This window comes from Tympanuchus pallidicinctus, unplaced genomic scaffold (genome assembly GCF_026119805.1).
Source record: "Tympanuchus pallidicinctus isolate F22 unplaced genomic scaffold, pur_lepc_1.0 scaffold9, whole genome shotgun sequence".
Classification (NCBI taxonomy): domain Eukaryota; kingdom Metazoa; phylum Chordata; class Aves; order Galliformes; family Phasianidae; genus Tympanuchus; species Tympanuchus pallidicinctus.
The window spans coordinates 1,649,593-1,674,450 of record NW_026294813.1 but is presented as its reverse complement, the minus strand read 5'-3'; the positions used below and the strand labels follow the sequence as shown (position 1 = coordinate 1,674,450).

Below are 24,858 nucleotides of genomic sequence, written 5' to 3'. Positions count from 1 at the left end.
AGATTTCCTCTCAGGAGCAATTATGTTGTCATCTTTTAGTAAAAAGGGAAATGATCACGAGTTGCCTGCTATCTGACAGATGGACTGAATGTAACAGCTTTCTCTGCTTCAGTAACAATATGGACTAAAATTTCTTTAAAAACGTGAAGCTTACAGTAACCAAATACAAAACTATGTACTTACCTGTTTTAAAAATGGCTTTTTCACTAGGTAAGCTACACCCTGTACAGTTCACAGCCATGACCCACACACTATAACAGCGGTCTGGCTCCAGGTCCTCCAAAATGCAGTGGCTCTCCTTCACTGTCACTCTGTATTCTTCTACCAAACCTAGGAGAAACACACACAGGCTGGTACACCTACATACATCTCTCACAGGGCCTGTAATAGTTCCTCTCATCTAACATGCAAGAAATAGTATGTTAAAAAGTTGCTATTAGCCAAAAGGTCAGTATTTTACTCTGACTCAGTTTTGATAGAAAGTTTTTTACATGCTTTTGGGCGCACTTTAAAGTCACCAGTGGTAAGGGGAGCCTACAGCCTTCAGTCTTACTGTGTAGTAGGCTGCAGTTTGAGACATACATTTAACAGTTATCAACTCTGGTTTAATTTCTCTGGAGGATAGCTATTTCTCATAATGAGTTTATATCCCATGCATCCATTTTTAGGCACACATACACAAACAGATGCATGTTCTGAGCTTTTTGACGAATGAGCATTTGTATCCTCTATTCTCAGTTTCCACACTTAACATATAGAATTGTTAATGTCATTTTGAAAAACATCTCTGAAATATATGGAAAAACTGTGGAGATTCTAATGAACTTTTCATGCTGTTTTTTAAATCAGTATACATTTTGAGGCTGTACAAACCTAAGTGGGCATATCCTTTTGCAAGCTCTATTTGTATCAAAGGAATAGCAGGGACACATCCTCTCGGAAAGTCGGGCTGCTTTGTAAAAGCATCTAAATAAGGTTGTTGCTGCTTCTCTACAAACAACTATCCTGCACTTTGCAGACAATGGTATTTATATTGTATTTTGGAGGGTGAATGAGAAGATAGGGAATGTCATCTACTTCCTGCTCTCCTCTACTGTTACCTGTCCAATGGAGGATTTCACCACTGCGTCCTGCACCCTCCCTGTAGCTCAGCCTCCCTTGTGCTGACATGAGGTCACTGGAGAAAGGGCTGCTGCTGAACACAAGACCTTACGCACCTCCCTCATCTTTGCTGGCTTGAAGCTCCTCCATACAATACACCTGGAAGCAGTCAATGGCGTCCCCTTCATTCACAGTCCAGTAGACAGCAATGGAGGTGCTGGTAGCTGAATTTGGCTCCTGAGGTATTAAGGTTGGTGTCTGTGGGACTGAATAGAGAATCCTCAGTTGTTATTCACAATCCTGTTTTTTCAGGTGAATTAACTACAGGTTCACGAGCACTCATGTTTCTTATTTTCATTCAAGTGCTTGTTTCCACAGAAAAATGCAGCAAGTATTGGAAACAGTTTTAAAGCAGTAGGTTCATCTGAACTAGAGACAGTAAAAAATTAATTGCTCAGAATAAGAATCTGGTTGCCCATTTCTTTCACAGACCCAAAAATTAAGATTCATTACTAAGATTCAGTTTGGGCTAAACCCAGCCCAAAGCATGTGCCAATGTCCTGCACAGCTCTCAGAGTCCCTGCCTACAGGAGATGCACAGATGGACAACTGTGTGGCTGCTCATTTCTAGCTTCCACGAGCTGAGAAGAGCAGAATGCTGCCTCCCAGGCCTAGATAAGTAGAGCTGTCACAAAACCCCAGTGGTAGCAAGAATGCCTCTTCCTTCTGCAGCAGACCTGCTCCCTCCAATCACAGTTCCTCCAGCTGCAGTCCAGCTCTGCACTTCACTTCAAGGCGCAGAAGTCTAAGGGACACTCAATAATTTGAGGTCATCTCCTCAGATGGGACAAAATGGGCCTGGACTTCAGTGCAGGCTTCTCTGGCAAATGCTTTTTCCATTACACTTTGTCATCAGAGGAATAAAAACCTTACAGAAAGAATGCCTGTGAAATTGGAGACTGAAAGCACTTCTTTGAAGCAAACAGCACAGGATAGCTTGTTGATGGGGAGAGGGAGCTTGCAGAAGAGAGCCTTCAGAGAGTAATATAACTGATCCCAGAAAAGTGTGCAGGTGAAAGGAGCTTGTACATCATGGAGGCATTCATGCAGTGTCTCAAATACATTGTCAGACTGGCAACAACAGGTATGTTCTTTTAGGAAAAGGAAGATTCAGACATTGTGCACTCAAAGCCTGAGAAACAGGAAGCTCCCTGAAACTAATCTGCCCAGAGGTGGACTCAAACTGCAGGTAGACAGCTGGGTGATCCTGCCTGGTATGGTCATTTCCCCTTAGTCCTAGATCCTTGATCAGCCCGTGGAGTTCTGCCTTAGCCAAGTTTTCCAGACCTCATAAAATGGACCGGATTACTGAGAGGATCTTGACAGCCCTTATAAATATCTTAAGGGCGAATGTCAAGTGGATGAGGTGAGTTTTGGTGGTGTCCAGCAAGAGAACAAAGGGCACCAGCAAGAACATGGCATGTTCCATATGAGCATGAGGAAAAACTTGTTTACTTCAAGGGTGACAGAGCACTGGAACAGTTCACCCAGAGAGATTGTGGAATCTACTTCTCTGGAGCTGTTCAGGACCCACCAGGACATTTCCCTGTGTGACCTACTGAGCAGATGATTTCCAGAGGTCCTTTCCAAGTACTGCAATTCCATGATTCTATGGTCTCTCACAGGGATTGCCTCAAAAACTTCTAAGTTCTCCACATTTCATACAAACTTTGCTGCTGATCTGCACAGATACCTCTCTGTTGACATATTACTACTCTCTAAGATTGTGATTTAACAGGGAGGGAGAGGAAAGAAAGAAACAACCCGCCTTCCCCCCCAAGATGTTCATTGTTGAAGTAATTGCATGGAACAAAAATATATTGGTCTCTTTCTTCACCCAGTAAATTTCCATACTGCATGAATTCTGTTAGAATCTCAGCAAAAAAGCTTTTGCTTTTCCTCAGTCATCTTCACAGTAATGATGACGATCCCCTGTGGCATGAACAAGGCAAATGCAGATGCTGTTTGTTTCCTTATGATTTATGCAGAGAGCTAACAGTACAGTAGGATTACATCTGCTTCCCACTGAAAAAAATAACCTTTTCATTGCTAAAACCATCTCCATTTTGTCTTTTGACTGCATCTGGTCAATCAGTTTAAAAATTGATCACCTTTAGGAAAGGACTACCTTTCAGGTGAGCCAGTGGGAAAACAAGCTTCTTTTCCTGTGAAGTTGCCTAGAAACTATTATGATCACAGAAACTCCACAATTCCAAAATTTGTTATTATGCCAAATCCGAAGAGAAACTAGTATATTGAATGAAGCTGCTGGAAAAAAAGTTATATAACAAAATTCAGTTCAGTTGCATTGAAAAGCATTTGATTTCTAATTTACTTCTGCATGATAAGAGATAAACTTTTGAAAGGAAGTAATTTCAAAGCAAAAAGTTGAACTATTTTCTGTGGAAATAGAATATTTCTGCATTATCAAAATGCTGGTTCTTTTTAACATGAATTTTGATCAAACAAAAGAGCTACATGCACCACAAGTTATATTAAGTTATATTTTTCAAAAGAAAAGTTGGACATTTTCTGATCTGTTTAATGTCTGCTGAAGTATTGTACTGTAAGGAAGCTTCTTGATGCCACTTGAACTCCATGGATCACAACATAGAAGATAATAATCCAAAATGCTTACTAGATATTCACACATTTCCTGTGCAATGGAAATAATTTTTCCTTTGCTTTGTGATCTTGACAATGGAGAGCAGTTACATTCCTATGTGATTTTAACAGATGATTGTTACCATCATCAAAGGTCCTCATTTTTTGTTATAAATGAGCAGGACCTAGGCTTTTGAAAGAATATTTTTTTTTATTTTGAAATTATTTCAGCTCCTCTTGTGACAGAACTTGTGCTTTAGTGTGCACAAGTGCATACTCATAGGTCTTCTCTATGATTACACGTTTCTTAATGGGTGACTTACATGAAAGGAGGAATAATCTGAGGGAAAAGGACTTTCCATTAGTGAATGTGGAATATTTGAAAATGGATGGTATTTTGCAGGAAAGATTTTTCTATAGTTATGAAAATAAAGTTCTATATATTTGCTCAGTAAAAGACTGTTATTTCTGTAGGGAAAAATATGTGGATTGAAGAAACATGACAAATTCACATCTATTTAATCAAATTGATTAAATCAAAACAAATTCAGAATGTCTGGCATTTGCCTCTGCTATTTGATAAATGATGTACTCAGAGTCTTCAATTCAAAATTTAGTTTCATGCAGGCACTTACTCCCATTTTCCTTCAGGAAAGGCATAATTTTGAAAAAAATATGTATTTACTCCACTGCTCACCATAGTGAAAATCACAGTAGGAACAGAGATATTTGGTAGTTGAAGTGAAGGATGAAAAACAGAAATTTTAGAAGGAAGAAAAGAGTATGAAGCATGTAAAATGAAAAGCTTTTAAAGTCATTGACTGGTTTACAGTCATTCATTTCCAGTCTGTAAAAGTGGACCAAGTCTGGACCAAGTCTGGACCAAGCCATTTGGTGTTCAGTAAACACAGTAATAAGTGAAGATAAAACTACACAGCAGATCTCAGCAATCTGGGAAAAACACACTGGGAGTGACTTGTGGGAAAAGAAAGTACAGCAGGAAAAAATGAGTTAGTTCTCCCGTATGACAGTAGGTAACAACACAGGAGGAAAGTATGGTTGTATGTAGGGAATTGTGAGAGAGAGTTTAGGAAATAAATGGTGGTATATTGCACATTTACACTACTAAGTCAACACTGGCTGAGTAAATTAAAAAAATGTATTTTAATCTGATTTTGTAAGTAAATGAGGCTGAGATAATAATGCATGAAGAAATGCCAACCTAATCTCACCTGAGAAGTTTTAAATCCCTTAGATAAATTCACAGGTGTGACAAGGAAGTTAAGGTCTGGGAGATATTCAGTTTCTCTACTAAATAAAAATAAGTGACTATGTGCAGGAAGAAAACAATCTAGCCACAGTGGCACTGCTGAGTGCAATCAGCTCTTACTAGGTACAGGAGAGGTCTGAACAACAGTGCACTTCTCCAACATCCCACCTGATAATCCATCAAGGTAACAGAGCACCAAATGGACACTGATGTTCTGGTTGCTCTACTCAGGGACCAAATAGGAGAAAAAAGTCATCATCTGAGTAGCCATAGAGTGACCGTGACAGCGGTGGTGCATGTGACAGTGAGAAGGATGTCATAAAGCTGGACAGTGAGATGTGATTCTCCCAGAAGAACTCTTCTCTTTAGAAAGTCACTATAGACTTACATTTCATGAAGAGAGAAACGGATTGTCATTAGTAGCTCTCTAGATCTGGATAATGCCTATAAATGTATGTACAGGCAAAGCAGCAAGCCCACTTAGGCAGGCTTTTTACAGAATATGAAATAGAGATGAATATTTCTTTATCATATGCAATTTTAACCACTGTCTTCAAAAGTAAAGGCTTATTTCAGCTAAAGCTATAACTTCCCTTTCATATCCCCATATGGAGGAGTTCCATGGAATCACAGAATCATAGAATGGCTTGAATTGAAAAGGACCACAATGATCATCTAGTTTCAACCCCCCTGCTATGTGCAGGGTTGCCAACCACCAGACCAGGCTGTCAGAGCCAAATCAAGCCTGGCCTTGAATGCCTCCAGAGATGGGGTGAGCATCCACAGTCTCTCTGGACAACCTGTTCCAGTGCGCCACCACCCTCTGAATGAAAATCTTCCTCCTAATATCTAACCTAAATCTCCCCTGTCTTAGTTTAAAATCATTCCTCCTTGTCCCATCACTATCAATCCATGTAAACAGTTGTCTTTCCTGTTTATGATCTCCTTTGGAGTACTGGAAGGCCACAATGAGGTCTCCCCAGAGCCTTCTCTTCTCCAAGCTAAACAAGCCCAGTTCCCTCAACTTTTCTTCATAGGAGAGGTGCTCCAGTGTGCTTTCAATATGCCTTCACTCACATGGCATAAACCCAGGGATCTTGGCCATCAGTTGTTCCCTGGCTTTCCTCCCCACATGGAGTTGCATTCCCTTGGAGGATGCATGCTAAGGAGACTTCTGTGTCTGCCTACAAGGAGACAGCAACTTCTTTAGCCTCATGAGATTTACAGAGATATGCTGATAGTCTGAGATACTGATCTTTTAAAAAAGACAAGAATCCTCCATGATAACTCTCCTCCCTCTGCTCATCTTAATGTCTTACCATAAGCCAAACACTTGTGCACAATTAGACTTCATTTTACATTCAACTCTGATTGCTAATAACATGGTTTGCAAATTTATACTTCTGAAATTGATTCTATTTTTAGCTTCCTAAGATTTCCAAAGTATTGCCAAAACATTATCTTTTGTAAAGATGATATTCAGAGATTCTTACCAGCCACATGTTTTAAAGAGTTCTGGTTGCTCTTTCCTGGACTGTCCTCATAGTGCTCAAACAGTGAAAATGTACTGGGCACCTTTTCTAAAGAACGAGTAGCATCCATTGCAGAACATAACCTATTTAGGATAAAATATAGCCATGTAAATCTCTCGTGGTGTCATGTAGCTTCCAAGGGCCAGAAGCAATGTCCATGCTACATAACTTTCTCTGAGTTTCCCGTTAAGCTGAGGACTGCATGCAAGGAGAAGTTCTGAATTTGAACATTTAGAGCATACTGACAATTCACATAAGAAACACCCTGAGAACAAACACTATCTACATCTGTATATAATCTCTGAGAATGAGAGGATTTGAATTTCACAGTAAGACTTCCAAGAGCATCAGATTTTGGGCACAGTAACACAAGGTTACAGTCAGCACTGAACTACAGCAGCTGATCTGCAGATATAAGGTAAAACAGTTGCTTGTGGAAAACAAACTAACAAACAAAGCAAAACAAAACAAAAACAAACAAGAAGGAAGATGGATTTCACCTGATTTGCCTACATTTGCTGAGTTCATTGGAAGAAAAAAAAAAATCAAACATATTTTTAACTTTGAGATACAAACAACTGAAGGAGATGAAAGATTATTTTTTCAAAGCAATTGAAATTTACCTTTCTCCTCTTTGTTTTTCACTGAAGAAGTGAAAAATCATTGTAGCACTTAATCATGTATAATTTTCACAAAGCAAAACAAGTATTAAATATATTTTCTTTAGAAAAGCATGCATTGTTATTTAGGTTTTTCATAATATTTTCGGCAAGTCAGGTATTATTAAATAAAATAATAACCAAACTCAAGCACAAAACTGAATTAACATTAAGTTTATTGTGCAAGTTAACAGATGAACTCTAAGCATGCAGCAAGTCTTTGAAAAAAGCTAAGTGCAGATGTGAAACTAAAATAACATGTTTTGTCATAAAGCAGGAGAGTCCAAATTTATAGTCCTAATCCTGCAAATATATGGGAATTATAAAGGGATGTTTGGCACATTCTCACCACTGCATTTTCCTGGGTTAGTAATTTGACAATAACCTGGAACCCTTGTGTCATTTTTACATCCTAGTCTATCAACCCAGATCAGCATTTGTATCACTGTGATGACTGAGGCAGCGCTGACAATGGTATGTTTGCACCATGCAGTGCCACAGCCTCATGGCAAAGTCAGTGGTGGTTGTCTCTGTAAATGAAACAGGCAAAGCGAAATTTCCTTTAGTTTTGAGGCTTCTATAGGGGAGTCCTGGAGACTGTCTAACTAGTCACAGTTCTTCTTGGAAAATGTATTGGGGGAAAATGAACTAAACTGAACATTTGTCTAATGAGGGATAGAGGTCACCAAAATGACTCCCCCAAGGCATATGTCATATTACACATATCTGCTGAAACACAGTAGTAAAATATCACATGGTAGTGATGTTAATAAATATATACATGGTCAAAATGGTTTCTAGTATATGTGTATAGAGCAGTAACCACAAGGAACATGTGCTCAATGCCTGAGATTTAAAATTAAGTCAGGAATTTAAAATGGCACTTATTTAATTGATGTGTTATAGAACATGTACAAAACACATCAGAACTGGTTAGTTACAGTACTAGCAACAAGTATAAAGTTATTATTTACAAGGTTGATAAAAGTAACTACCAATATTAGCAATATTGTTAGTAAATTGAGTGTCCAGCAGCATCCATCTAAGCCTGGTATTCACTCCAGAGCACTCAACCCATACTTCAGATACCTTTTGTTCAATTCTTTAGATGACTAAGGAAAAAAAAAAGAGAAATATATTAACAGTTTCAAAACCCTGAGAATATTGAAGAGTCCCCCATCCACCCCACAGTTCTCTACTATCCACAGAGATAAAAACACAGGGTTTTATTGACTAAATGTTGGTTGGAATGCTGCTCATTCACACCCTCAGAGAATTTGTTTCCTTAAGAATGTTTCTCCTTCAAAGCCCTCACTCAGCAGGCTATTCAAGTCTATCTGGTTTAAAACTCCTAAGGAACTAGTATTCAATATCTGGGTATAAAGACCAGGGCACAATCAAATACTTTTCTAAATCAAAGTTTTTGCAGAAGATAATCACTTTTGCATTAATAACACATAAATACCAATTCTGTCTGAAATTTCCTTCATAACTGCTGTTCACCAGAAGCAGGTTGAGATTTGCACCTGTGGAGTAAGAGTTTTTCCCATACTCCATGAATTGACACCTAACATTTCCTGTCTCAGAAAGAAAAGTTCCCGTCCTATATCAGTAAAAGAAAGGGATAGGGAATCTTTTATGATCTAGTTAAAACCCTGAATATCATGGGAAAGAGTTATCCTAATCCAGTACTTCACAAATTTTATCAAGAAGATAAAAAACATTTCTCATCCATCCCAAGATAGCCCACCTCTCAAAGGACTCTCTAGGTTCCTAAGCCATTGAGCAGCTCAATAAGAGAAAAGACAAATATTGCTCCACCATTTCTGTAACTGTTGGTATTTGGTCTAATGAGCTTCTATTCCAAAAGCTGTTTTATTTTGTATGAATGATTAGTCTTCAAAAAGTAATTTTAATTTTTCATTTTCTTGCATCCTGTGATAGCTTCTGCAACTACCAAATTACAGGCTAATTCTACAATGGGAGCAGATTCTTGTCAGAGAAATCCTATCACCTTCTGATACAGTTCTCAAGAGGAGGAAGTAACATAGCTGACCTGTGAACAATTCTTGCAACACAAGAACAATCTTGGAGGACACAGGTCATTAATGATTAATTTGCAAGAGTCTCTGAAACCAGTTGGTGGCTGACTGATGACTGTGTCATCAGGTAACTCAAGTCACACAGATTCATGCAGAGTGTTTTTCAAATCTTGGAAGGACCATCACAGACATGAATGTCACATGTGCATTTCTAAACCTCATCTGACTAGGAATCTTTCAATAGCAAACATTTATCTCAGTGTCTATAATTTGAATGCATACCTACTTTCTGTGTCTCCCCATATAGATAAACAAACAAAAACCACCAAAAGAACCATTTTGCTTTCACTTTGGTTAATTTTCAGTTATGCTTTCTTTTTCCACCTGTCTTTCCAACAGTGAAGTAACTCTTACTATGACATTTATTGTTCCTCACTGGTAAACTCTAGATAAATTATTGAGACGTCTCTCAGTTTTCTCTTCACAAAACAAAATAGAACTATTTTAATGCTGTAAGGCATATTTTCCTACTATGCATCATCTTTGCAATTATCTATTAACATGACAAAAGCAGCTGATCTGGCATTTCAAGGATGGAATAACTGAGCTTGCAGGATTTAGAGATCTTTAAAGAATGAAACATAAATATCTTTTTCTCAGCTCAGGCACTGCGTAAATTATAAGTTCTTTCCTAACTAGTCTAATAAAAACGACATAAATGCCCTTTGTACTTACATTTAGGAAAACAAATCCATTGAGTTCTTCCATTTCCTTTACTGTAGTCTCCAAAGTTTCCTTTGCTGAATCAACAGTTTGCTGGAAGTTAACCATCTGTTCATAAAGGTACTCCATTTTCATCTTCTTCACTTCTTCAAAGTTTTCTGATTTTTCATCATATTGTGTTACCATTTTCTTAAGCATCTCTTCATTCTGCTTTTCCAATAACTCTGCATTTTTCTTACAGTTTTCCTGGAAAAATAAGAACAGATATAAATTGATCTGCAGACAGAAATTACAATAGTTAATGAATACACAGAATTTCTCAATGCCCATACATGATTCATCCACCAGATTCCTGGCATCCTGACAGTAAGAGAACTTATTTCTGTAAGCAAGCTCATCTGGGACAAATAATTCTGGAGAAATACATTTAAAATAATGGCAGATACATATTTTAAAATGTGAATGCTTAAAATTAAACTTCTATATTCAAGCATAGAGAGGAAGTCTGATTACAAAATAGCTAAAAATTCATTCTTTCAACTGAAGTTAATACAGTCCTCAAGACTTAAGAATGTATAGCCATTGGGCAGTGTATTTAGATGTTTAACGCAGGTCTCTAAACACAGACAGAGAGTGAACTTTTTATAAGCATAATCAAAATCAAGGGAGCTTTTTCCTCCTGTGCTTGCTAGTCACATATTACGCTTTGCAATGATGTGCAAAAAAGAAATCTTTTTTTCCCCTTAACGCAACTCCTTCCAGCAAAAGTCATTTTGAGGGCTAGAGAAATAGCCTATTGTAGAATAAAAAATGACACTATGAAAAAGTCAAATGTAATTTAGAAGCAGTACTGTAGAGGGACAGAAAATCAATGTGAAAAAACACTGGACTTACCTCCACAGAGTTAAATAGGGATTCAATATCACTCACAAACTCTTCAATCTTCATTGATTTTTTTTCCAGTGCAATTAGCAATTCACCTAATTGATCCTGAAATTCAAAAAAGTATTGTTAACTGTGTTGTTTTATGAAGTTTTTACACATAACATATTATGTTGAAATGGATATTTTTCTTTTCCATAAGCTGCAATTAGAGCAATTGCTAAATTAAGTTCAGGCATCTCCCTGGATGCAAAGGCAAGCACAGAAATAGCAACTGGAACATCTACAAAACTGTTTCCAATCCAAAAAAAGTTATCTCGGTTCAACAAGGTGCTGAGTGTCTCTACAAGTTGTCAAACACTATGAATTCTATTGTAGCTTTGTTAGAAACAGAGGATACGTACAGCCTCATGAGTATCCTCAAGAGGAAAAAAGCCCAGAAGAAGGAGATTATGACAGGAAATTATGAGGCTAACAGATTATGAAGCACTATGATTTTGTTTTTTAATTGGAGTTTTAAGGATATTTCCTTGTAAACCAGAATCCATCAAAATCGCTGTTTGAATTATATGTGCAAACAAAAGCAGTCCAAGGGACAACAGGCACTAGAAACAACTCAGAACTTTTTCTTGATGCTTCTTGACCATTCCTAAAAGAAACTAGCTGTCTGCTCAAGTAAAATTTATAATTTGTAAGAATATTTAGTTGTAGATAACTGGCATAAATCTGAAAGGAAGGTCAACAGGTCAACTCCTTTGGTAACAGCTTCTTATTATGGCAAACTTCTACAGTCACATCTGTTCAAAAACTAGCATATTACTTTCCATTAATTATAAGTGTCACATTGGACTGTAAAGCTGAAAGCTGACTTTATAAATATTAAAAGCCAATCACCAGTATTCAGAGGAAAAGTTCTGTTTGTCAAGATAACCTGCAAAATCTAACAGGTGCCATCCACAGCTCATTTTTTTAAATTGTGATGCTATATCCCTACAATGAAGTTCAGGCAACAAGCATTTTGCTATCTTAATATTTTCTCAGCGATTATACGGAGGCAACAAGAAACATACAAATATCATCTCAAAGTAACTTGAGCCTTGAGTGCTAGAATCATGTGAAGCCAAGCCTGTGCTGAGGCCAGAATTAATCCTGGCTTCATGTCTGTGTTCCACAGCCAGGGAGTGATATCATGGGACATTTATTTGTGGCTTAATTTGACTTGCTGCAATGCAAGTACGTATGAGAGATGGTTGAGGTCTATGACTTTGCTAGTGACTTACTGGTAACTAATTATCACTTCTATGTCAAGCATGTATGGCCATATATAAAAACTAACTCTGCTGCCATACAACTGCACACCATGAAGATAGTTTGCAAATATTGATATTTGAACTGGCACATTCCTCCTCTACTTTAAATTTCACTTTCTTATATATGATCCATCATAAAAATAACATAATAACAGAAATGTGAACAGTTTTGGAATGTTAATGAAACTGTACAAAATCTGTATTACGGACAACTGATCATGAGCCAGAAAAGAGACCTCCCCTTTCAGAGGTGAGATTAAACAGCTGGTAAACAAGAATATCTTTATAATTGTACATAAACAAATCTGATATGGGAAAAGTGAAACATCACACGCTTATAGTTTTCACAAATAGAACTGTAATTAAGTGAAGAATGAGCTTCCACAGAAATGAAAGCATTTTCACCATTATTGAGATCAAAGTTGTGCCCTACTAAAATGGGATACATTTCTATCAGTTTTTTAGAGTAATACAGCTTGAAACTAGTAGAAAGAACCAAGACTTGTAAAACTCTTACCTGCAGCACAGCTAAAATACAATTAGGGTAGGCAAACATGAACAGAAAGAACAGAAAATGTGGACGAGATTTCAAAAAAATAGGCATTGTAAACTCTGTAATTCGTCTAATATCTCCAAGCAACCAATACACATAACTGGACTGGGGTACATTTTGTGATGATAATGGCCCCTGCATATTGAGGTTTCTGTAACTCGTCGAATGAAATAAGCTGCTCTTACAAAAATTCTCTTCAGTGAAACACCTTCCCAATTCTTACTTCACACATACAAAACAGACAAACATGCACAGATAAGAAGACTAGAAGATGAAAAGTCTGGTAACAGCTACATATAAGCATGGCCATTCAAACTTCTGAATAAAAAAGAATACCAGCTTAGCAAGCTGAGGACTCTACAGGACAGCTTAATGATATTTCCCCTTCAAGATTTCTCTCATGTGTTTAGGAATAGCTTTTATTTCATAGATATTATGATAGCCTTTTAATTGCTTTCTGAAGACTTTCCACTGACTACATGGGAAGCATAGAGAAATTAGACTCAGCGTTTCCTTCCCCATCCAAATAAATTCTTACCTTCATCTTGGTTGCAGCATCATCTAGGGTGGTGACTTCATGGTCCTTGTGTTCCCCAAAAAGCTTGTCAATAGCAGATATTGGACATTTGCAGTTATAACAGTATGTATCTATTTGTGCTTTCTTCGATTCTCTTTGTGGACTCTCAATTTCAGGAATGTTTGCTGCTGATTTTTCAGGATACATCACCACAAATCCTGAATCTTCAAGTTCAACAGGTGTTTTTTGCTCTGGCTCATTAAAAAATTCATAACTATCCCCAATATGCTCAAAAGAGTCCCTCTCTTCAAATAACAGCTCCTCATGTGTGAGTTCAGATGATATTTCATCTTGCAAAAGTTCTTCTTGTGTAATCACATCATAGTCCATTGACTCAGCGAAATCTTCATAAACACGAGGGTGCTGCTCTTCTCTTTGAAAGTCTGGCTTCTCCCTTTGCTGAATTGTATGAACATGAGAAAGAATTTCCTGGGTATACTGATCATCTTCACTGTCTTCAACAGGAGTTCTAGTATATCGAACATATCTTTCCACTTGAGGAACTGCTGTTATTTCATGGTGTTCTTCCTGCTTATTGATAAATTCTTGATGTGCAGCTCCCGGAGAATCCACTATTTGACTATACTCTTGTTGACTTGTTTGCTCTGGTAACTCCTCAGTTGTTTCCACAGGAACATTTTCTTCTCTTTGTTCAGTGACATCACTTCTTGCACCTGAAACAATCACTCTTCCTCCAAAAGGAATGGCATGCGTTGGTTTGCAAATTGTTGCTTTAATGTCACTGTGGACTTTCTCCACAACATCTCTCTCTGGCAGAATCTCAGTTCTAACACTTCTTAAAACATCATCAGACCTCTGCTTGTATTTCTCCTCTGAACTTGGAACTGAAATTCCTCCACTAAAAGATTCATCTTCTTGCATCTGATCCTCCTGAAGCTCTAAGACTTTACCTGGAATTTCATCTTTAAGAATGTATTTTTCAAAATAAATTCCTGTTCCATCATCTGTGTCTGAATTTCTGCTTGGAAAAGATGCATTAGAGTTACCACTTTCTTCATCAGAAGGAGTCTCACCCTTTGTCTTTTCTCCTACTGCTTCTGCATAAAGATCCTTGTATAAAAATGATAGAGCAGGTGGCTCTTCTAGAAGCTCTGGATTAACAGCAGCAACAGTGGTAGGAAACAACAGAGATCGTTCTAGCACTCCTTCTTCTGAATCAAATAGTGGGGTCCCTGGTGACTTCTGTTCATCTTCTACACTTGTAGATTTTTTACTGCTAATATCAATTGATTTCTGCAGAGGAAAAGGTTCTGGAGTACCCACATAAGACTGCATTTTGCTTTCTCCTTTCACAGTTCCATAAAATACTTCATCCAAATCCTCAAGTAAGGCAAATTCCTCTTCCAAAGTTTCTTCCTCAGCAGTTTCTTTGGAAGATGTGGCTTGTTCCGCAGGTTCATTAAGGTCTTCTTTCACAGGGCATGATGAGCTTGGTCTTTCAAAATATGGCTTCATTGGGGATTTGTCATCAATCAAGGTATATTTTTCAAAATAATCAATTTCGGATATACCATTGTCAGGATCCAAGACTGCATGATTTCTGTTTTCCGACAACACTGGATTTTCTTCTTGTATTTCTCCAGTTTCCCCATCATCATCAGTTTTGACCAATTCTTTTACTTTGTGGCTTTCAGACAATCCCAATAATGAGATACCAGAAATTTCTGTTGTTCCAGAAACTGAAGCTTCTTGTCTCTCATGAGCTATTTTTTTCTTAAATGAAGGATTTGTTTCCAAGTATTCTAGTTTATCTGGCATATGTTTACTTTCTTCTTGATCAATGGAAGAAATATGTGTAGGAGCATGAATATTGAGTATTTCATAACCTTCTGAAATTATATTAAATAGATCTTTTTGTTCAATAGGTTCTGGAGCATGCTGACTGTCTTCTGCAGTGCTCATGTGTTTCATTTCTTCTTCTTCTCGTCTCAGGTAATGCTCAGGCACATTAGACATTTTGTCTGCCTTCAGATGTTGTGCTGCTTTCCTTTTTGTAGGGTTTCCAAATCTAGTTTCACCCTCTGAACCTTTGTCTGGACCTGGATTATCTGCTCCTGGAGATGGTAAATCATGTCTTCCTGTTCTGTGACAAGTTTCTGAGGACAGTCCATAGGAAATTTCAGTTTCAGAATCAGAAACTCTAAACGCATTACCGTTATTGTCTGTAGTGCCATGAACTGTAACTTCTGTGAAATTTCCAGCTGGGAATTGCTTTGATCCAAAATCTGAAGCTCTGTTTCGAGAAAGCTTGTCTACTCCTTTAGCTTTTATAGGATTAATTGAATGAGCTTTCACTTCTTCTTCCACCCAGCTGGGTAGCCCAGGAGATGGAATATCTGGATTCTGCTTTTCATTAGAACTGGGGAAAGTAGACTTCGACTCCATTGAATAAAATGTGCCCTGTTCACAAGAATAATGCTGAGTTTTGTGTGCCACAGTGTCATAAACAAGATCTGAGGAAACAGATCTCAGTTGCTGTAAGGATGAATGCTTCTGCCCTGTGAAATTTGGCTGCATTTCATGTCCATCTTCTTCTTTAGTGAAACTACGTGAAACTCTATTTGTTTGGTTTTCAGGTATGCCTGCTATGTTAGCTAGAGATGATGGAATATTTTGTTTTTCTTCATCATCAGTGAAGGCCACAGATACTGTTTTTTCAGACAGAGCATGAAAAGGTACAAATGTATCTGATGATACTGATTGCTGGTCTGCTACAGCAGTTGCCTTTAACTCTGTGCTCACCAGCTGTGGCACCTTTTGTGTATCTGGCTGTACTTCTTGTTTATCCCACTTGGCAGATAATTTGGGGGAACTTAGCTGCTCTAATGACAAACATTCTGCGAGATCTTGTTCATCTCGTTCTTTTGTGTGCAATGCAGTCTTATTCTCAAACTCTTCTGTCTTCAGGCTTGCTGGTTTAGGTGAATATAACTGATTTTTTTGCAATTCTGCTTCATCATGTGGTGGAATTACATATTTACACTCTGATTGTGCAGATTGGGGAATAGCTAGCTGCATGCTTTGCTTTTGTTGTTCAGCAAGGGAGTACTTGGCAACTAAATTCTCAGAGGCAGGTTTTGAATAAGGTGGAATTTCTTGCTGATGTGTTTCATCAACTGAATAAAATGGAGCTGAAGATTCAGTCCCTAGTTTTGAAGGTGCACTTAAATACTCCTGACTTTCTAGAGTTTCTGTTTTATCTATATAATATGACATATTTAAATGTTCAGATTCTAATTGTGGAGTTGTGTGGAAGTATTGTGGAGTCTGTTCTCTCTCTGTTTCAGGTAAAATTACATGTTCAGCCTCCGACTGTGCAGCTACAGGCAAATTTAGATGAAGTCTTGTATTCTCTGCTTCTTTTCTTGTAAAGAAGCCTGACACAGGCTGTGCTGTTTCTGACGGCACTGTTTTACACTGGCTGTAAGACAAATCTAAATGCTCAGAGGACAGGCCTCCAGGTACCCGTGAAGACTTTGGATTTCTTTCCATTTTTGTTTCAGAATAGGAGACACCCAATGGTACAGACACTGATTTTTCAGGAAGAGATGAACAGGGCTGAGTTGTTTGGCTTGTTGCTTCCTCATTGGAACAAGATATATCTTGTTCAGTTTCCAATGGAGTAGTTTGAGGTAGAATAATCCCAGTGTTCCTCTTCTCTGAATGTCCTGCTCTCGATACAGCTATTTTGTGCTTTTCTATTTTTTCAGTAGAATTTAGTATATCTGATTGTTCGGACTTCAGTTCTGCAGTTTGTTGTTCCTCCGTCCTGGCAGAGGTGTCAGATACAGAAAGTGTTTCTTGCTGCTCTGCTTCAACAGCAGAGGGCGGCAAATTAAAACACTGCAGTTCAGGATGGGTCCCATTCCTCTGCTCTGTTTCGCCTGCAAAGTGTGATGTCTCTGGATGTTCCAGATGGGCAGTCTGTGTCTGGTCTGCTTTGCTATAAGTGGACAACAAACCCAGTGGTTTCACTCCACGAGTTTCTGCTTTGTCAAGAGAACATGAAAAATATGGATATTTTACTTGTTCTGTTTGCAGTTGGTCTGCTTTTCCCATTGAATATGAGAAATCAGAAGACATAAACACTTCTTGTGCAGTTTCCTGTTTTTCTGCTTTATCAAGTAAATGTGATAAATATGGTTGTGTTAAGTCTAACTGTGAAGATGGTTTCTGGTTTTCTTCACCAAGTGAGTGCAAAAAGGAAAGCTGAGCCAACCCCTTTTCCTCCAGCTTTCCAAAAGACTTCAAAAATGCTGGCTTTTGCAGTACTATCTGGGCAGATTGTGATTGCTCTGGTTTGTCAGTTGGATAGGATAAATCCATTTCTTCCATCTCTGGTTGTACAATTTTGTGGTGCTCCTGATGGCAAGTAGAATACGATGAATCTTTGTTGTCTGATTTCTGATGTGCAGTTTTCTCTTCCACTGCTCTTACAGAATACGATAGCTGTGGATGTTGCAACTCTGACATTACCATTTCTTGTTCTTTTTTGTCAGAAGAATACAATGAAGCTGTATGTTCCAGTTCACCTTGCACAGTTTGTATTTCATCTGTTTTACCGGAGTCATATATAAAATCTTGTTTTCCTATGTCCTGCACTGAACGTGCCATTCTTCGTTGATCTGTTGTTCCAGTGTGAGGAGGTGTTACAGGCTGCTCTGATTTCCACTGTGTAGCCTGTGGCTGCTCTACTTCGCCAGTGGCATGTGACAAATCTGAATGTTCAACCTCTGGTTGTGCTGTTCCTTGCCAATATGTTTCGCCCGGGAAACGTAGCAGCTCCTGATGTACTCCTTCCACATGAACAGTTTGTAGTTGCTCTTTCTTTCCTGAGTAAGATGATAAATCTAGTTGTCCCAACTCGGGTTGTGTGATTTCTTGCTGCTGTGTTTTATCAGTAGAATCTAATAAACCCGAATGTTCTAACTCTTGACTTGACATGTCTTGTTTCTCTTTCTCGTTTTCTCTTTTTTCACCAGAGAAATACAATGTTTCCAGGAACTCTCCTTCCATTGAAGTGCTTCCTGGTTGCTCCACTGTGCCATGAGCACTGGACAGTGTTGGCTGTTCTAATTTCAATTTTGCCATTCCCTCTGTGTGTAATGCATAGCTTTCTCTCTCCTGTTTAAAATCCACATGTGCACTCTGTTTTTCTTCACTGGTGGAAGAGAATGAGTCAAGGTGTGGTACCTTGGCCATGGCATTTGAGACGTTTAGATGATCAGGCTCTGGTGAATCCAATGATTGCTTTGTTTTGATGAAAGAATGCAATAAATCAAGTTCTTTCAACTCCGATTTTGTTGTTTCATGAGCTTCTGCTGGGCTAACAGAGAATGACAAATCTTTGCACTCTGATTCCACCTGCGAATCTTGCAGTCTATCTGCTTTCCAAACAGAGCACTGAAACTCAGAGGGTTCTGCCTGCATTCTTTGCTCTTTTCTGAGAGATGATGAAAAATCACTTGGCTCTTCCAGCCCTGGTTGGATCTCTTCTTGTTTCTGTAGTGCACGAGTGGAATGTGATAAATCCGGATACTCCAAATCCAGTTCATCTATTTGAGTCTGCTGTGTTTCACCAACTGAGCATGATAAATCCATTATTTCTGCCTCTGGTTGTATGAATTCATGCTCTTCTAATCTGCCAGCAGATAAAGCGGAATGGATTGATTCCTCATGTGCAATTTCTTGTTCTATTTCACTAACAGAATAAGATAACTGTGAACATCCCATTTCTGGTTGTGCTTCTTCTTTGTTGAAAGAATGTAAGAAGCCTGACTGCTCCTTTTGAGCATGTTGTGCTTGCTCTGTTTTGCCAGGCCAAGTTGCTAGATCTGGTTTTCCTAACTCCAGCTGTGTATTTTTTTGTGGCTGTGTTCCATGAATGGAATATGAGAAATCTGGATGCTTCAGTGCTGGTTTTGCCATTCCTCTTTGCTCTTCTTTTCCACTATCAGACAACATGTCTGTAACTCCTGGTTTCTCATCTGTTGGTTGTGGATGCTCTGCTCTGCTGGCAGACTGGTTCTCATCAGGGCATTCCAAGGTATGCATCATCCCTTGCTGTCCCACTTTGTCAGCAGGAGATGCCAAATATTCATTGCCCAGTTCCAGCTTAGCAAGTGGGCCTTTCTCTGTTTTGCCATGGGCATCCAACACATTAAGTTGTGTTCCTTCCTGTAGTTTTTTGAAGGAACAGGCTAGACCGGGATGTTCAGGCTTCAGCTCTTCACTTTGCAGTTTTCCTACTTGGAAAACAGGGTAAGGCAGGTCAGGATATCTCTGCTCTCGTTCTGCTATTTCTTCTAGTTCTGCTGTACCCATAGAATGAGCCAAATTAGAACTTTCCACTTCTGGCTGAGTGATTTTCTGTTCTGCTTTTTCAAAGGGGTAAGTTAAATCCATTTGCTCTGATTCTAGTTGTACTCTTTGTTGCACTTCTGCTTTTTCCAGAGGATATATCACATCAGCATGTTCTGTCTCTGTCAAAGCCATTTTCTCATGTGGCCTAACAGTGGAAAATAATAAAGCTTGTTTCTCAAAGCAGTCTTCAGCATATTTTAACTGCTCTGTTTTGCTAGAAGAATTTTCTTGCTCTACCTGCTCTTCTGGTGTATGCTGCTGCTTTTCTCTGTCAACAGAAATTTTTCTGTGTTTCTGATCCAACAGTGCTGCTTCTTGTTTGTTTGTTTCACTGGTGGAATGTGACAAGTCAGAGTGCCTTGCTTCTGATTGTGCAATTTCTGGCTCCTCTGCTTTTCCAGAGGAAAATGTCAAATCTGGATATCTTGAGTCTATTTGTTCAGATCCTGGTAAATCTCCTTTCCTGGTCACCCTAGGAAAATCTTCATGCTTTGAGTCAAACTCTTGAGTTGCTTGTTCTTTAAAGTTACTGAAGGAAAACAACGTGTCCGGATATTTTGAAACCAGCTGTGAAGTTTCTTGCTGGCTTTTTTGGCCATCAGGACATGATACATTTGGGTAATCAGATTCCACCTCCACAGTTTGATCTTGTGCTCTGCCCAAGGTTTCTGGTGAATCTAAATATTCTGATTCTTGTTGCATTTCTTCCATGGAGTAAGACTTCTCTGGATACTCTGGATACTCTGACCCCTGTATGGTATCACCTGGTTTCAGTTCACCAGTCTTGCATGAAAGATCTGGATGTTCTATCACTGATGGTGTTTCTTGTTCCTTCGAACCGAATGGCAAGGTTGGATGTCTAAACTTTTCTTGTTCAGTTCCGTGAGAGGAATATGACAAATCTGGGTATTCTGTACCCACTTTCATTTCCAGTGGTGCTTCTTTGCCACTAGAAAAGGGTACAGATACTTGCTCCTGCTCTGGATGCATTATTTCATCTTGTTCTGTTTTTCCAGTGAAACATGAAATAAATGGTTGCTTTGTTTTCTGTTGCGTCACTTCCTCTTGCATGTCTATACTTGCATAAAATGTGCGTTCTGGATATGCTGGTTCTATTTTCTTTTCTTCTTGCATTAGTTCACTGAAAGAATATGGCACAGGTGGATGCTCTAACTCTGGTTCAGTTATTTCTTGCTGTGCCAAATTCATTTGGTCAATGTCCTGTGTTTCTACTTTCCCCCAGATTTCTGGCAAATCTGAATAATCCAGTTCCTCTTGTGTAGCTTTTGGTTGAATTTCTACTAGTTCTTCCAGCCCTCTTTGAACTCTATTTTCTTGTTCCATTTTTCCAGTGTTTTCCAGAGGTTTGTCAATGTGTACTTCTGCCAAATCTTGATGCTTTGTTTCATCCTGTGGATATGGTAAATTTGAATGTTTTGTTTCCTTATTCCCCATTTGCTGCATCCTATCTCTTCCACTTAAATCATATATATCTGGATGTACTAATTCTAGTTTTGTAGCATCTTCTTTCTCAGCTTCTTCCATCAAATAGGATATGTCTGAAGGTTCCAACTCAAGCTGTGCTGTTCTTTCTTGCTCTGCTTCTTCAGGGGAGTAAGACTTTGGCTGTTCCAGTTCAAAGGGAATAGATTTTTGCCCTCCTGTTTCTTCCTTGGAAAATGAAAAGTCCTGATGTTCTGTCTCTAGCTGTGCACTCTCTGATTCCTCTCTTTCTTCCCCTGGAAAAGAAAAGTCTGTCTGTTCCAGCTGTGCATTCTCTGTTTCCACCATTTCTTCCCTAGAATAAGAGAAATCCGGACGCTCTGTCTCCATCTGTGTACTCTCCAATTCCTGCACGTCTTCCTTGGAAAAATCAAATTCTGGATGCGTGGTCTCCAGTGGTGTACTTTCCAATTCCTTTTTTTCTTCCCTGGGTAGTGAAAAGTCTGGCTGCTCCATCTTCATGTGTGCATCCTCTGATTCCACCACTTCTTCCCTGGAATAGGAGAAATCTGGATGCTCTATCTTAGATTGTGCACTCTCTGAATGCTCTACTTCTTTCCTAGAAAAGGAAAAGTCTGGCTGCTCCATCTCTAACTGTGTACTCTTTGATTCAATCATGTCTTCCCTGGAATATGAGAAATCTGGATACTCTGTCTCCTGGTGTGGACTCTCTGATTTGTCTATGTCTTTCTTGGAAAAAAGGAATTCTGGATATTCTGACTCCAGCTGTGTACTCTCTGATTCCTCCACTTTTTCCCTGGAAAATGAAAAATCTGGCTGCTCTGTCTCCCCTTGTGAACTCTTTGATTTACCTGTTTCTTCTCCGGAATATGAGGAATGTGGATTGTCTGTCTTTAGCTGTGCACTCCCCAAGTCCTCTGTTACTTCCTTGGAAAAAGAGAAATCTGGATGCTCTGTCCCTGTTTGTGGTCTCTCTGATTCCCAACTTTGTCCACTAGAGTATGAAAAGTCTGTATATTCCATCTCCATTTGTGCACTCTCTGCTTGATTGTTTTTATCAACAGAAAAGACAGGGTGATCTAAACCTTTTGCTTTATATACAACAGGTCTTTTCTGAGTTTCTTGTGTTTCTGTGCAAACAGGATATGAAATGCCAAAATACTTAGAATCCATCTTTTCAGGTGTATGTGAATTTAGTTTGATTACTTGCTGTTCTGCTTCTTGAGCAAAGAATAAGTCTTGTTCTGACTCTGTTTGTTTCTCTAAGTAAACATTTTGCATTTCTGGTAGTGGGGTCCTTTGACTCTCTTTTTTTTTAACAGAACACAATAGACCAGAATGTTCAGTTTCTGCCTGTGCAATTGCTGATGAGTGATACTCAGTTTCTTGCTTCTCTATTACATCTAGAGAATGTGATAAAAGCATATGTTCAGACTCTGATTGTGCAGTTTCTGATGACTGAGTCATAATATGTTCCTGTCTTGTTTCAGACGGAGTGGCATAACTGGGTTTACCTAATGGAGCATTAGGTAAGTAAGATTCAGCTGCTGACTTCTGTACTTCCTTTTCAAGATGTTCCAGTGTGGATTCTGCAGGTTGGGTACTTTGTCTATCTAATTTGTTAACAGCATCTGCTGAAACAGACGGTAGTGTTGAACTGGGCTGAATCTCCAGCTCCTTTGGTTCATCTAGAAGATCTGATGCTGTCAGCAGTGATTGATCTGGTTTCTTATTTGCAGTTTCATTTGAAGGAAGTGACACTTGTTCGTCTGATTTATCATCAGACTCTAGTGCAGTAGTTGTTAGCTGTTCTGTTATTGCCCTGCTAGCTGCAGGTGAATATGAGTAACTGTGCTGCTTCCTTGCTACTTCGGGAGGGCTGAACTTTTGTGACTGCCTTGATTCCTGATTCAGATTCTCCAGTTGAGACCACCCATCTTTTCTTTCTTTGTGTTGAAAAGTTGTTTCTTCACCAGACTTTGAATACTTGCTTGGTTTATCTTTTGTTTTTACAGGTTTAATATTTTGAAATGAAACATCTTTACTAGTAAACTGTTTTTCAAGAGGTGTTACTGAAGAATAGCTTTGATTTGAATGTGCTGTGGATTGCTGCCTTTGATTCCTTCTTCTTTCTGATGATGTTTCAAGACTTCTACTTGTTCTCTGGAAAGACTTTTTATGCGTTGCTTCTGAAATAAACCTATGCGATCTTTCTTTTACTGATGCTTCAAGGAAGCATTCAGATTCTACTGGAACAGAGCTCTTTCTTTGGATTCTACTTTTTTCTAGTGTTTCAGGGAGTGGCCCAGTCCCTCCAAAAATTGAATTGAACAGCTGGATTCTAGATTTTACTGGTCCTCCAAGGATCGGCCCTACTTTCCTCAGCCTGCTTTCTCTAAATATTGATCTTATTGGAGCACGTTTTACTGGTTGTTCTGAAATATTCTCCAAATCTTCTTCGTCCTCCAACATTTCTTCATCTGTGTCGTGTGCTTCCATCAGTTCAACATTTAACACTGAGTCCTGCACATCTCCTAGAACAGTTCTTGGTTCTTGTCTCTGCATTCCAGAAGAATCGCGTTTCTTATTGCCCTGACCTCCTCTCACATGTGTGGGCAATGGCATTCTACTTGAAGGTTTACGCTTCCTTTTCCGAACGATTTTACCTTCATCCATAATGAAGATAACTTTTCCTGGAGGAGAACCTACTGGTGAACTTTCCATACTGTAAAGATCAGAAGTTGTACTGGTTTCTGAAGTCCAGGGAGTAGAACATCTGCTTGAGCTGGTTTCCCACGTTATCCCACTATCTTCACTTTGAACTGTTACCATCGAAAAGGAGGGATTAGTCATGATGTACTGCATCTTGGGTTTCACATCTTCACTTTGGATAAGATCTTTCAGGCTGAAAAAAAAAAAGCACCATAAAATAATATAGCATCAAATTATTGCAGTGAAGTCCAATGCATTAAAGCAATGTTTTTCAAACTTATAAAAATACTTCTTTTGCATAGATTTTGGAACACAAGCAGAAGAAAAGGCATAAAGTCATATTTCATCTGAGAAATATATTTCATATAAATACAGGCTTTGTGTTGCAAGGTTAGTTCAGTGAAGGGGAGGTGTTGGAATGCTCATGACAATTCAGGAAAAACTGCATTTCATCTGACCTTGTTTGTGAGTGTGAGATCAAATGGATTTTGAACCAGTACCTGATTAACTCGTACTATAATTTAAACACTGCACTAAACATGCATAAGATAATGACAGTGTTTTATAGCACCTACACTTCCTTTTCCTAATTGTAAAATGATTATACAGTCTGCATGGTAGTAGAGAATAGTTTGTTGCTGTCTTCTCCTGTTTCATTGTCTAGGCAGTATACATATTTAATAATGTAATTTAGAATACATTCAACAATCTAAACCTTCCAGGCTATCCCTGAATGAAATAACAGTGTTTTATAATAATAACTTATGATGAAACCTTATGATATGCAATCAATGCAATGTAACATCCTGCAATTAAATCTAGTCTCATTAAAAAAAATATGAAAAAATTTAATAATGTAGAAATGTGTTCTTGGAAGCTTTGAAAAAGAAACAAAAACCAACAAACTTAGAAATAAGAATGTAAAGAATAGTGAAAGAAATAAAAATACACTAAAACATAGTGCTATTAAGAAAAAAACTAACTA

The 24,858-nt window shown here is 38.5% G+C and overlaps 1 protein-coding gene across 1 annotated transcript in view; it reads right to left on the bottom strand.

Moving 5' to 3' along the window:
* Nucleotides 1–24,858, bottom strand: part of CMYA5 (cardiomyopathy associated 5) — a 48,834-nt gene that overhangs the window by 18,330 nt on the left and 5,646 nt on the right. The window contains exons 2-8 of the mRNA XM_052670218.1: nt 13,275–24,066; nt 10,886–10,981; nt 10,004–10,237; nt 8,316–8,338; nt 6,529–6,650; nt 1,218–1,367; nt 184–330 (exon numbers count right to left, since the gene is read on the bottom strand). Coding sequence (XP_052526178.1) covers nt 184–330; nt 1,218–1,367; nt 6,529–6,650; nt 8,316–8,338; nt 10,004–10,237; nt 10,886–10,981; nt 13,275–24,066 — 11,564 coding nt within the window. The remainder of the gene's footprint in view (nt 1–183; nt 331–1,217; nt 1,368–6,528; nt 6,651–8,315; nt 8,339–10,003; nt 10,238–10,885; nt 10,982–13,274; nt 24,067–24,858) is intronic.